The sequence below is a fragment of the Juglans regia genome, chromosome 9 (assembly GCF_001411555.2).
Source record: "Juglans regia cultivar Chandler chromosome 9, Walnut 2.0, whole genome shotgun sequence".
Taxonomy (NCBI): Eukaryota; Viridiplantae; Streptophyta; class Magnoliopsida; order Fagales; family Juglandaceae; genus Juglans; species Juglans regia.
In genome coordinates, this window is record NC_049909.1 from 22,260,063 (window position 1) to 22,272,692 (window position 12,630).

At 33.4% G+C, this 12,630-nt stretch overlaps 3 protein-coding genes across 4 annotated transcripts; 1 reads left to right on the forward strand and 2 right to left on the reverse strand.

Annotated features, from left to right (window-relative positions):
- Positions 1-487: 487 nt before the first annotated feature.
- LOC118349392 (E3 ubiquitin-protein ligase RMA3-like) lies at positions 488-2,971 on the reverse strand. Of its 2 annotated transcripts, none has more exons than XM_035693772.1 (2): positions 2,829-2,971; positions 488-1,487 (listed from the first exon to the last, which is right to left on the reverse strand). In XM_035693772.1, the coding sequence occupies exon 2, from the start codon at positions 1,474-1,476 to the stop codon at positions 691-693; it is 786 nt and encodes a 261-aa protein (XP_035549665.1). In that variant the 5' UTR covers positions 1,477-1,487; positions 2,829-2,971; the 3' UTR covers positions 488-690. The 2 variants fall into 2 exon arrangements, with proteins under 2 accessions (XP_035549665.1, XP_035549666.1); XM_035693773.1 differs by lacking the exon at positions 2,829-2,971 and adding an exon at positions 2,797-2,819 and having other exon boundaries at positions 488-1,489.
- Positions 2,972-8,097: 5,126 nt separating this feature from the next.
- Positions 8,098-10,106, reverse strand: LOC108992718 (thioredoxin 1-like). The gene is made up of 2 exons (XM_018967349.2): positions 9,700-10,106; positions 8,098-8,676 (listed from the first exon to the last, which is right to left on the reverse strand). The coding sequence occupies exons 1-2, from the start codon at positions 9,935-9,937 to the stop codon at positions 8,363-8,365; spliced, it is 552 nt and encodes a 183-aa protein (XP_018822894.1). The 5' UTR covers positions 9,938-10,106; the 3' UTR covers positions 8,098-8,362.
- A 1,608-nt stretch (positions 10,107-11,714) lies between these two features.
- Positions 11,715-12,290, forward strand: LOC118349442 (RING-H2 finger protein ATL77-like). Its single transcript, XM_035693877.1, has one exon. The coding sequence runs from the start codon at positions 11,715-11,717 to the stop codon at positions 12,288-12,290; it is 576 nt and encodes a 191-aa protein (XP_035549770.1).
- Positions 12,291-12,630: the final 340 nt, after the last annotated feature.

Below are 12,630 nucleotides of genomic sequence, written 5' to 3' on the forward strand. Positions count from 1 at the left end.
AAGAAGATCATCTTTGACCAGACCCCAACAGACTCTGAAGAAACCAGAGCCGAAGCCATCTGGCCCGGGGCTACTTTCAATGGAAATGGTAAAGAAGGCATCCTTAACATCCTTTATGGTAGGGACTCTGCCAATGACCTGGTTCTCCTCATTGGTAATGAGAAATTATTTGTATAAATCTCAAATAGACAAATCTCATACAAATCCTTATAAAAAGGTTGACCTCATCTTTAAAAAATATAAAAAAATTATTCTTTATTAATAAGATTTATTTTTTTATAAAAAATTTGTATAAAATTTATCTATTTAAGATTTATATATAATATTACTCCAATAATAATAATAGCGAAGACCAGGTTAGGTAAAACACGAGTGCCAGACTGACCCAGAAAATTTTGAAAATAATCAACGGCAGATTTGTGAATTTCAACGGAGGTAGTTAAAACAGTACCATCTGACAAGCTCATATGGCACAAGTTCCTTTAAAGTGCAATCCCAATCCAATCAAATTCCTGGCTCCACTGGTGATCGTAAGCGGCAGATACATCCATACCAATAATTCATCATAAATCCAGCTAAAAAAATGTCACATAATACTATACACAAAAAAGAAAAAAAAAAGATGATCTACGGCACATAATGTTACATCTTCCGGCGACTATAAAGGCCAAAGCCAGAAAGGAAACGTGATCAGAAAAGGAGAAAACACAAGATTATGAAACAGAAGAGAAAAATGGAAAGTCGATTAAGAGACTTGTCAAGCTGCATTTCCTGCCTTCTCATCCTAGTACTGCCAATCCCTGTGCGAGGATGGGAACCCGGATAACGATAAGGGTATACACTTATATTTGAGCTCCCAAACATCCTCGCGTATACCATCTCCCCAAACATGCCAATTGTTGGACTAAATAAACGAGCCATCGCTTCACCCCCAAGAAAAGTTGATGCATCTGCAGCTAAACCTCCATACATGTGAGGAAAGTATTGCTGGTGATGAAATGACTGTGACTGTGACTGAAAATAATTTGGGTGAAGTTGGTGGCTGGAATCCAAAGTAGAGTTTGTAGCAGAAGTAAGAGTGTTCAATCCGAAAGGAGCTGGTCTGTGGGGTATGACAAGGCCCGAGTTGGGTTTCTTGCCAGTAGAATCTGGAGGGGAGGAGCCCCGGCCATACAGGGGGACCAACGATGTCGGTGAGATGTTAGCTTTACAAACGGGGCACTTCCGATGCGGATCTGGGTCATCTGCGGAGATTTGTACATGAAGCCACTTGTAAATGCATGGCCAGCAGTACAAGTGACCGCAGAGAGTGACCACAGGTTCATGTGCTGAATCTAAGCATATGTTGCAATCAAAGCAGCCATCTTCATTGTCTGGGACTGATGTTGGGGCAGAAATGGATTTCCATGTCTGATGAAAAGAAACATCTCCAGCTGATTCGAAATGTAACTCAGGCTCAAAGAAATTGTGTTCCATAGCTATTTACTCTGTTACAAAATGAGGTCTCGTTAGGATGATACTGGATGCAGAAATATGCATAGAAACTCATCAATAACAGATCAGAATGTATAAAAGAACGAATGAATAGGAACCAAGGGAGAGGCCAAGATCAAATAATCTACGGTTAAGTTAGTGGCAATCATCAAATGACAAGAGAAAAGGGAATGTCAAACAGCCAGACTGGCTGCAAACAGATGAAGGAAGAGCAAAAAGCATGCTTCAAAAACCCCAGAATCACGGCTAAGAAGAATATGAAATATGGACTCTTGCCTATCATCATCACATTTAGGAAGTAAAAGAGAGAATTATGTCTGTTATTCCAGCAGCATAATCCACGCTAGGCCCCCCTGCAACCTAGCACTCCTTTTCTATCTGGCACCTATAATATCCGAGGAGCACTGAGCTTTAGAAATATCTATTACAATTTACAGACGCGCATCAATTCCAGGATTCTGGCAGTGGACAACTGAAAAACCTCTCTTTCATTGGAAAGACCGGGTCTTCTTAATAATTCAATTCATTCCGCTCATGTGGATATTTCTACAACACCACAAAATCCGAAGTATCTGATTTACAAACGCCAGACTGGGCGAATAAAAGATATCATCAAAATTGAAAACACTTATTCGATCCTATGATTCAAACTTATTTTATACATTTAAGCTAAGATAATTACAGACTGATCAAACTATGGCCTATATAATATATTCATCTCTCCATTAAGTCAAATAGAAAAGGAAGATGGACCAACCCCTCTGTATTTTTTTTTTTTTGGGCTACGAAACGAAAGGAGGATCCTCTTGATAAGTAGATCCTACCGTCTCCCTTCGCAGTTTTCTAAAACCCAAAAAGATAAACTGAAAGTTCAGCAGTTCAACGTTTGTCTCCACTTCATCGAGGAAAATATATCATTATGGGTAAGAATATTTTCTTGTTTCCTGTCCCTCAACTTCACCTCGGCCTAATGACAACGAGAGAAAATATTGCAATACACTGACCCTCAATCCCTCGAAAACATGTACAGCCCTTCTTGTTTCAATCGATGAATATTACCAGAAAAATTAAGCATAAAATTTAGGATCCAAAGAGATAACTTTTCTCACAAGAAAACTGAGCACAAAATAAACTCCCCATCATATAGAACATATTATATATACACAGAAAAACTCCCAAAGGATTGATTTAGGAAACGAAGTCCGGGACTGGACATCGTTTTCAAAAATAAAATCCGAAAACAACAAAGAAAATCCATTGTTTACTAAAACCACTGCAATCAAATAAGCAAACCAAAAGAATCGTTTAGAAAGAGAACAAGAAAACAATCATACCTCGTTTAGAAAGAGAACAAGAAAAGGGTCTCTGAATCAAAAACCTTGAACCGAACTCTTATGGAAGAGAGGGGAACAGACACGCAGACTCAGAGAGACGTTGAATCGTGAAGAAATGGAATGGTTGAGGTTGGTGAATGGTGAATAGGGTGGGGTTATTTTTATATACACACACAGGCGTTCAATGTATCGCTAACGCGTAGTAAAATTTAATGCTTTTACAATATTGACCTTTCAATGAAATAAATTAGAAATATAATTGAGAAATATTATATATAGAAGCCACTGTTTATTGAAGTCAATTTTGCACAAATTAGGTGTCAAAATATACACCACATGGTTAAGAGGGAAAACGAGAGAGAGAGCAGAGAGGAGAGAGAGAGCGACAGCAGAGATTAGAGAGAGAGAGTGGAGATGAGAGAGAGAGCGAGACGAGAGAAAGAGAGCAGAGATGAGAGAGAGAGCAAGACGAGAGAGAGAGAGAGTAGAGATGAGAGAGAGAGAGCGAGAGCAAAGATGAGAGAGAGCAGAGCGAGACGAGAGAGAGAGCAGAGATGAGAGAGAGAGAGCGAGAGCAGAGATGAGAGAGAGAGCGAGACGAGAGAGAGAGCAGAGATGAGAAAGAGAGCGAGAGCAGAGATGAGAGAGACCGAGACGAGAGATGAGAGAGAGAGAGAGCTAGACGAGAGAGAGAGCGGAGATGATGAGAGAGAGTTGATGAGAGAGAGATGGGAGAGAGACGTTGGTGAGAGAGAGATGAGAGAGAGAAGCCAAAGGAAGATAAAAAAAAACAATTGGATGAGAGACATCCACATAGTATGTGCATTGTGTGCACCACTACAGTAGATGCCGTATAGCACTTCTCAATAAATTATAATGGTGTGTAAATTAATTATCAAAATATCAGTAGTACTACTAACATGTGTAGACCGGTAGATTTGTGGAATTCACATCGATAATTTTGACTTGCCAACGGCATAATTTTTATCTATATTAATCAAATTTTATTTAAAATAATATATATGCACTCTCTAGTGAAAATCAAATACTAAGATATGCATTTACTTATGTACTTTCTTTTGAGTTATTATCTTCTCAAGTTAATGTTTAGAGCATAACACATACGTCTTTTAAATAATAAAATTTAATTTACAAGATTCAAAATTAAATTATGATATATAAGTATTTTACTAATTGTATTTTCTTTTTGTCCCCGGCCTATACTCCAATAGTTTTTCTCTCAATATAGAGGCAACAAGAAAATTGAAGAAAACTCATTTTCCTTAAGTTCTGCAAGGATTTATTTTTTTCATTATTATCATTTAATTATAAGAAAATTATTTATTTATTGACAGTTATTTCTTATTTAAATGAGTATATTCTAATACAAATAGTCAATTTTATAACAAATAAACGTCATAAATATTTATTTTTCTTGTAATGAATTTATATGTCCTTGGTTTAGTTTAGTTTGTTTGTTTCCTCAAATCTTATTTTCCTAGCTAATGTTGTTTCTTTAAATGTACGTTGAGTTGTCAGAAATAATAAATGTTATCATAAAAATATATCAATTATGAGAATGTTGAGTTCTACGAGTAAACTTTTCATACTAGAATATCGTAACAATTCTAATTAATCAACCCTTGTTTAGAAGTAATATTAATACTGAATAATATGTTTATCGTTTCAATTTTTCTTTTTTTGGCATACATTCACTTGTTAATTAATTATTTGAGAATTCAATAGCGTGTCTATCTTGAAGTACTTGAAGTAACAAAGTAACCAAGAATCATTTATTCTAGATGAAGGGAGAAAAAAAGAATATTTATTTCAAACTTATATACATCAACGGTACGGTGCTAGCTAGCTATATATTAAACTTAGGTTATAATATATATAGGGTAGTGATTTGTATAATTCTAGAGCGTACAAGTCTTGTAAACTATTTTTTTTTAAAAATTGATAATTTTTTTAAAAAAAATCTATTTTTTATGATAGACTCTATTTTTTTTCAAAAAAAAAAAAAAAAACGAAACTTACACTTTTTAAAATTATTATACGATCATTTTGAGATCTTTTCAACCTTGGCATGAAATAGATCTTTTTTTTTTTTTAATATGGTGATCAATTAACCTAGCTAGCACGTGTTCAAATAACATAATATATCGTAATATATCATTAAAAAGTAAATATAAAACAATGCATGATAAGGGTATTATAGTAGCTCTCCTAGTATGTATATATTATATATGGTTATTATTTTGTTGTTGATCTTTAGAAATTTAAGGTATTATAGTACGGCTCTTAATTAATTTATGTTCCCTTCAATAATATATATATATATATATATATTATATAGCCTCCTATATATCAGACTATCTATCAATTCCTTGGGACCGCATTGGTAGCTAGCTAACACCTTGGAATTTCGTTTCTGAGGATCAGTTTCCTTTGAAATTAAGTAGAATTAATTAGTAGGGCTGGCCAAGCCAACTTATTTATAATCTTCCTCTTGTCCCACCACAATATTAATTATTTTGTTTAGAAATTGTAAGGAATTATCCCCTTTTTTCCAATTCGAAGTCAAATATGTACTTAATTCAACTCGTGTGTGCTCTAGAAACCCCCAATAAGGACAAGTTAAACATATTATAATTAGAAGAGGTTTGGATAGTGAATCGAAATAAGATAAAAGTTGAATAAAATTTTTAAAAATTAAATTTTTTATTAAATTTTATTTAGAATATAAGATTTATTATATTTTTTATTAAATTATATTATATGAATAGTGTGTGATGTAAATAATTTTAAATAGCACTACTCAATTAATTTATGTAGTAGATTTTTAAATTAACAATATATTTAATAGATTAAAATATAAGAAATATTACCGTAATAATAAAATTTTATAAAAATAAATTAATAATTTGACGTTGCTTATAAGTTATATGTACGACTGAGTTGCTCGTCCCTTCGCCCCTCATCGTAATCTACTTCGGTCTACGTTGCATTGTTGTTAGTCAAAGACATAGAGAAGGTAGCTTTAGATGCCGTTTTAATGCAACTCTTTACTTTTCAAAGGTACAGTAACGCTATTTCGTGTTCTGCACCCAAACACTTTGGCTTCGTTTGGATCCCAAATTCATCTCAATTTATCATTACAATTTTTTCAAATTCCAATATAAAATATATTAAACAATTCAACTTTTTCAAATCCCAAAATAATAATAATATTAAAAAATAATATTCTAACAATATTTTATCATCTCAACTCAATTCAACTTAACTCATTTCAACATCCAAACACAACCTTTATAATTTATTGCATTTTTTTAAAACAGTAGTTAATTTGGATTGAGATATACATTATTTAAATAATACGTTATTTCAATTAAACCGTAGTTAATTGAATGGCCGAACCTATGACAATCCAGAAGAATGTGACCCTTGGATCAAATTGTCAACGATTTTGTGAGGTGGAGTGATGACACGTGGGCACCCGTGGGATCTTATAATCTTTCAGACGTAGATTAGGATGTTTGACTTTAGATGGTATGAGTGACAGCTGGCTTCCAAAAGTTTCTCCGGCTACAATTTATTATTGTAAAAGTATAATGATAGAGTTAGTACTATAATATTATTCATTTATTATTTTTTTTCATTTGATTTTTTTAATTTTTAATTTTATTTAATAATTAAGAAAGTAAATATTAATAAAATTATATATATTTTTAATTTTTTTATAGTGATTAAAGATGTTAAAAAAATACTTAAAAGAAAATAATAAAAAAAATTAGAAATATATTTGAATAGTAAATTGATAATAATAGAGTAGTAAGTCTATCACTACTCTTATTATTATATATATCGGATAATAATATTCTGGTAATCCCATTTCGTCCATTCACACAGCTAATCTAGGGTTCAAAAACATGTTTCAATTCTAGTAAATAGATAAATAAATAATCCAATATTTAAAAAAAAATCGCAGACTTAAGGGTTTGTTTGGTTCCTTAACTCCTCTTAACTAATCACAACTCATCATTACAACTTTTTCAAATTTCAACATAAAATATAATAAACAATTCAACTTTTTCAAATTTTAAAATAATAATAATATTAAAAAATAATATTCTAATAATATTTTATTATCTCAACTTAACTTAGTTCAACATCCTAATGCATACACACCAGAATAAATAGAAGCAAGATAATTTGTCTTTTGGGGTCTAGAGTGAAGTATATAAATAGATGAAGAACCCTTAATGCATTTGATAAATAATTAAATCCCATTTGAATAATGAGATGAGATGATTTTAGATAAAAGTTAAATAAAATATTATTAGAATATTACTTTTTAATATTATTATTATTTTCAGATTTGAAAAAGTTGAATTATTTATTATATTTTGTATGAAAATTTAAAAAAATTATAATTATGAAATGAGATGAAACTATTTTTGTATCCAAACGGGACCTTAATGTTTACTAAGAAATTCACTTAAACAATTATAAATAATATAGAATTCACTTTATGTATTTATCTCTCCTCAATTTTAGACCATAGAATTGGGTCAAAAACTCTAAAAAGTCCAACTCATGAAAAAAAAATCCAAATCCATGAAAAAGGTTACGGATTTAGGAAAGTTTCTATACAGGAAAAATTATATTTCTAAGTCTGTTTCTTGATACAACAAACGCATTACTAATGAGACAAGCGTTTCGTAGAATCATAACAGAAAAAAAAGCCCAAATCCAGTAGAGCAAAACACATTCAAAAATAGATTAGGCACCGCCCGCAGAGCAGCTAAGGGAGCAAATGGTGGTTCTAATACTTTTTTCTGTCCATGTGCCTTTGCACTGTCATCTGTTCTAATACTATCATCTATTCTAATACGTAGTGCCGGTGCCTCTGCCGTGACTAAAGCCAGCAATATTGATCTCAGCGATATTTAAATAATGAAATGATCTCAGATGATTTATAAATAGTAATGAAAACGTAGTAAGAAAATAATGATAAGATACTGAATAGTAATAAAAAGAAATAAAAAGTAATGATAAAATATTGAATAGTAGTGGAGTGATCTCACTACCCAAACACAGCCGAATCTTGGCCTTTTTCTTTAGCAAGTTTCATGGCCTTGATTCCTCTAATGAAGGCGAGCATAGCAGCAGCCATTAACCAAATGTGTGTTCCTAGTCCTAGTTGTTAAAGCACAGCTAATATAACCTCCCCAGTCCCCTCCACCTCTGGTCTTCCATAATAATATAAAGAAACATAAGCCAACAGGCAACAGTTGCTATATTAACTCATACACAGGAGAATACTCTCAAGACATTTCAAACAAGTATATTTGCAAGTACATTCTCCTAAGGTAACAGAAGATACAGCTGCATCTGATAACTATACAGGAGAACAAATATGAGTTTATTGTGGGTACAATGTTTCCAATCTCGGGACATCAGAAACTAAGAAAAGAAATAGATACTACAAACAGCTCGATTCCAGTAAAGGCTTTCTTTACTTGCCACCTCTACAAGAATTTCTCTATGCTAGTTGTCAATGTGGATTTGGGAACAGCACCAATAATTGCATCTTTTTTCTCACCATTTCTGAAGATGATGACAGTAGGGATGCTTCTAATACCATATCGTGTGGCAACTGAAGGGCTCTCATCAGTATTAACTTTGTAGCATTTGAGCTTCCCAGCATATTGCTTTGCCAGTTCATCAATGATAGGATGGATCATACGGCATGGCCCACACCAAGGGGCCCAGAACTCAACCAGAACAGGGAACTCAGAGTCGAGAACGAGCGACTGCCAATTTGCATCTGTCACAGCAGCCACTGCAGTTATCCAAAGAACAAAGTTTTAGTTTTGTTAAGATTTTTCTCAAACCATCGAAAGAGACACTGATCAGCCATGGTTCAAAGTGCACAACACCAAAAGAGGAGAAGCAAACTTTCACTATAGCCAAAGATAGGCTACAAAGTTCTGCATGCCTCAACTGTTGAAGAGAACTTAGAGAAGAGTGTGTGAAGGTAGCTATCAAGTACTGAATTCTGTTAGTGGCAGGCAACCATATCAATCTGCATCAAGCCATTGACTCCAGGGGACCGAAACCAAATTTTAAGGCAACCACTTGGATATGTTTCAATTTTTTTTTTTTGGATAAGTCACTTGGATGTCTCTAATCTATATCTGGTAAGATTCTTCCTTGCTACAAGCGACATAAAAACTGTCAACGTTACCCTACAAAGTGATAACGCATGCCCAAGTCCTACCACACTACCAGGTCAAGCACTCGGCTGAACAAGTATCGCTTCATGATATTCCTAAACCAAATCCCATAGAATAAACAAGTATTATCAAAATACTTCCTTACCAAGAAATTTATTTTAAGTTCTTACTTATCGGAAGAAATTATTGTCTACTAATAAAATTTTCCTCTGTTCTATTCTCTCAGCTAATGAAATCCGGAAGCAATTGAACTTTTGTGGCCACCAAACGCGCTTCGAAGTAACAATTCGAAAGTATCACCATTTCTTCATCCAGAGTAGTCCCCGCAAGAATCAAAGGAACTAAACAGGAAAAGGAAACATTACGAGAACAAATTTAAGCTAAAAGGGGAAAATAAGCGATATTTTTGGTGGCTCAGAAAACATAAAAATGAGCAGAAATAATCTGACTAACGAAGTCTGAGATTAGTTCATTATCGCTTTACTCTGCTATGTCTTTTCACTCCGTAAAATTTCCAAACTTTCTATGATTTCCTTTTCCTTGCCCATACAAATTAAACAGAATTGAAAAAAAAAGGATAAAAGAATCAAGCAAAGCAGGCCACTGGAGTACAGAATCATAATCCTAACCTTCGACAGCAGTGTCCTGAGCCTCGCACACGACTAGACCACCACGACGAGCGAGTCGCGAACTTGGGATCGGACTCACCGAGCCAAAAGAGCGAATTGAGAAACTCGGTCTTGCCCTGAGGCCTCCGAACCGGGGCAATCTACGGGCGGAGAACGAAGATGCCGCGATCGGAGAGATAGTAAGGGAAGGTAGAGTGGAGGCGCGAGGCACGATAAGGGATTCGAGCACGGTGGCCATGGCAATAGCAAATCAAAGCGCTACAAAGAGAGAGAAATAATGGGTACGAAGTGGAGGGTTTGGGATCTGCGAGAATGCGGAGTGAGAGAGAGAGTGTATAGGGTTTGGTGATTTGGTGAGGGAATGGATGACAAGGGAGGTGGCAGTGGGGCACTCGCAAGGATGGGGGAAAATGGGTTACTCTCAGGTTAATTCTACTGCAGTGCGGTCTGGTAACCAATAGAATCAGGCCGCTTGTACTAAGAGCATTCTCATTGGATTAGATAAAAGTTAAATCTAATGAGAATTTAGCTATTAGGTCAATAAATTGCTCACATTGAATTAGCTATATTCCAAATATACAGTAATATCCAAACTAATTTCTAAATTTGGAACACACTATTCATTCATCAAATCCTTTTTATATTATTTCTTTCTCTCTCCTTTTAATATTAATTATTTCTCTCTCCATTTTAAATGACAATTAAAAAAATATAATTAGAATACAATTACAAATTAATATATAATATTATGAACAGTAAAATATGATAAAATAAAATAAATTTATAATTAAAAAAATTAAAATTTTTTTAAAATTATTAATTACTCATTACTATATAATGAATAAATGGATAATTCAATTTGGACATTTGATGTGAATAGTTAAAATTAAATTCATCTTATATTATTTTATTGTCATATAATGAAAAAATAGCTATTCCAATGTGGAGATTTATATAAATGGAATAGCTAAAAGTTAAATTCATCTTACATTCATCAAAAAATGTACTTTAATATAAAAAGGATTTAATGAATGAATAGTGTGTTCCAAATTTGAAAATTAGTTTGGATATTACTGTAGCTATATTCCAATATAGCTAATTCAATGTGAGTAATTTATTGACCTAATAGTTAAATTTTCATTGGATTTAGCTTTTAGCTAATCCAATGAGAATGCTCTAATGGCCATGCAAATGATAAATCAATTATCATAATTTTTATCTCAATTCTAGCATCGTATTAATTATAAATAATGCTATCCTGTCTATTAATTTCTTATTTTAAACTAAATATCTTGAGAATTAAAATTCAATATTAAAATTTATTATCTTTCCAAATCTATATGATTAGTATAGTTTTTTTCTCGTTATAGATCTTTCACGTTTCAATTTTTTCTCTGAGAAATACGTACTTCCCCCTCCCCAAAACAGTACTCCCATTATTTATCAACACATAAAAATGGGGATTTTCGAGTCACTTTATCAGATTATTATAAAAATCGAATTGCATGCAGTTAAAATTAAAAGAAGTCATAAATAGATTTTAAAAAATAAAATTATAAATTAACATAATTTAATATAATACGTTAAATTTATAATTTAACTTCAAAAATTAAATCACTTAAATTTACAGTTACATAATAACTTTTAAAACAATATTTTTCCTAAAGTAAATAAGAACAAACGGATAATCCTTAGAAAAAAAGAAAAGAGGATAATATTCTAATAAATTCAACTTTATATTATTAACTATCTATAGTTGGACATGACTGTTGGACAGAGCCTGCCAGCCAACCTTTGACAAAGGTCTCCCATAATGCCCGCTCTTATCTGAAGGCTAGACGCCCATAATAGGAATCCACAGACCATGCAGGTTTGGATGCAGACAGTTCTTAATCTCGCTTGTCACTCGGCTTTTGTTGTTTATAAAATCCAAAGTTGAAGCACGTACGTGTACAGACGTCGATCCCTATCTAAAACATATGGCCGATCTTAATTTGTTCTCACAGTTTATTCCCATGGCCGATGGCAAGGTCGTTCCACCACGCTTTGCTCCAGCACTTTCTTCTCCATCTTTTCATTTTACAATAACTCTTGATCTCCCAACTTCCATCATTATGTGCATTAGCGTGATGTTGTTCTTCCTCATCCTTGCTCACATTCTGCATGCTTTCTTTCAATGGCTGAAAGAGGTGAGGCCTGGATATGATCTTGAAGAAGGAGAAGGAATTCATCGACAAGACATGAATGTTTCTAATCCAATATCTCATCCAGCTGCATTTTATCAAGCTATAGAAGAAAACAATGTCCGAGTGTTTGGAATATTAGATAGGTTTATGAGGGACGTAGGTGAAAGACGAGGGCAAAGACTGAGGGCCTCAAAGAAACTGCCTACTTTGGTAAATTATGGAAGCCATGGTATAAAATCGGCCAGTTTTTGTAGTACTGATTGTGCCATCTGCTTGGAGGATTTTGCAGTTGGGGACTCATGTCAAGTTTTCCCAGTGTGCAATCACATTTTTCATTCCAATTGCATTGACCACTGGTTGAGGAATAAGATAACTTGTCCTGTTTGCCGCAATTGTGTTCTCTAGCAGGACGTATGATCATCATGAGCTGCCTCTTCGTGTCCAGAGCCGCCAGTAAATACCCACCAAAACAAAAGAAGAATAAGATTGAAGAAGAACAAGAAACGAACTCTAAATACCCGTACTTTAATTTATATATTTAGGCATTTTTTTTTCCTGCTGTTCTTGTGTCGTTGGTCATGATAAGGAAGAATCCTCTTCGGATCCTTTTCTTGATCTTAGATGATTTTATCTTGTATATATCTTTACTTTCCTAGTTTATAGGATAATTTCAACTGTATATATTCTATTATTTGTTTCCTATTATATAGAACTTTTCATTTGTAAATACGTTTTATATAATGAA

What these genes read in the sequence shown, in the direction of transcription:
- LOC108992718 (XM_018967349.2), bottom strand. Translation starts at nt 9,937, where the DNA reads ATGGCCACCGTGCTCGAATCCCTTATCGTGCCTCGCGCCTCCACTCTA. An exon ending in TCAGGACACTGCTGTCGAAG is followed by an intron (nt 8,677 to 9,699) that starts GTTAGGATTATG and finishes GGATAACTGCAG; the next exon opens with TGGCTGCTGTGACAGATGCA.
- LOC118349392 (XM_035693772.1), bottom strand. Translation starts at nt 1,476, where the DNA reads ATGGAACACAATTTCTTTGAGCCTGAGTTACATTTCGAATCAGCTGGA.
- LOC118349442 (XM_035693877.1), top strand. Translation starts at nt 11,715, where the DNA reads ATGGCCGATGGCAAGGTCGTTCCACCACGCTTTGCTCCAGCACTTTCT.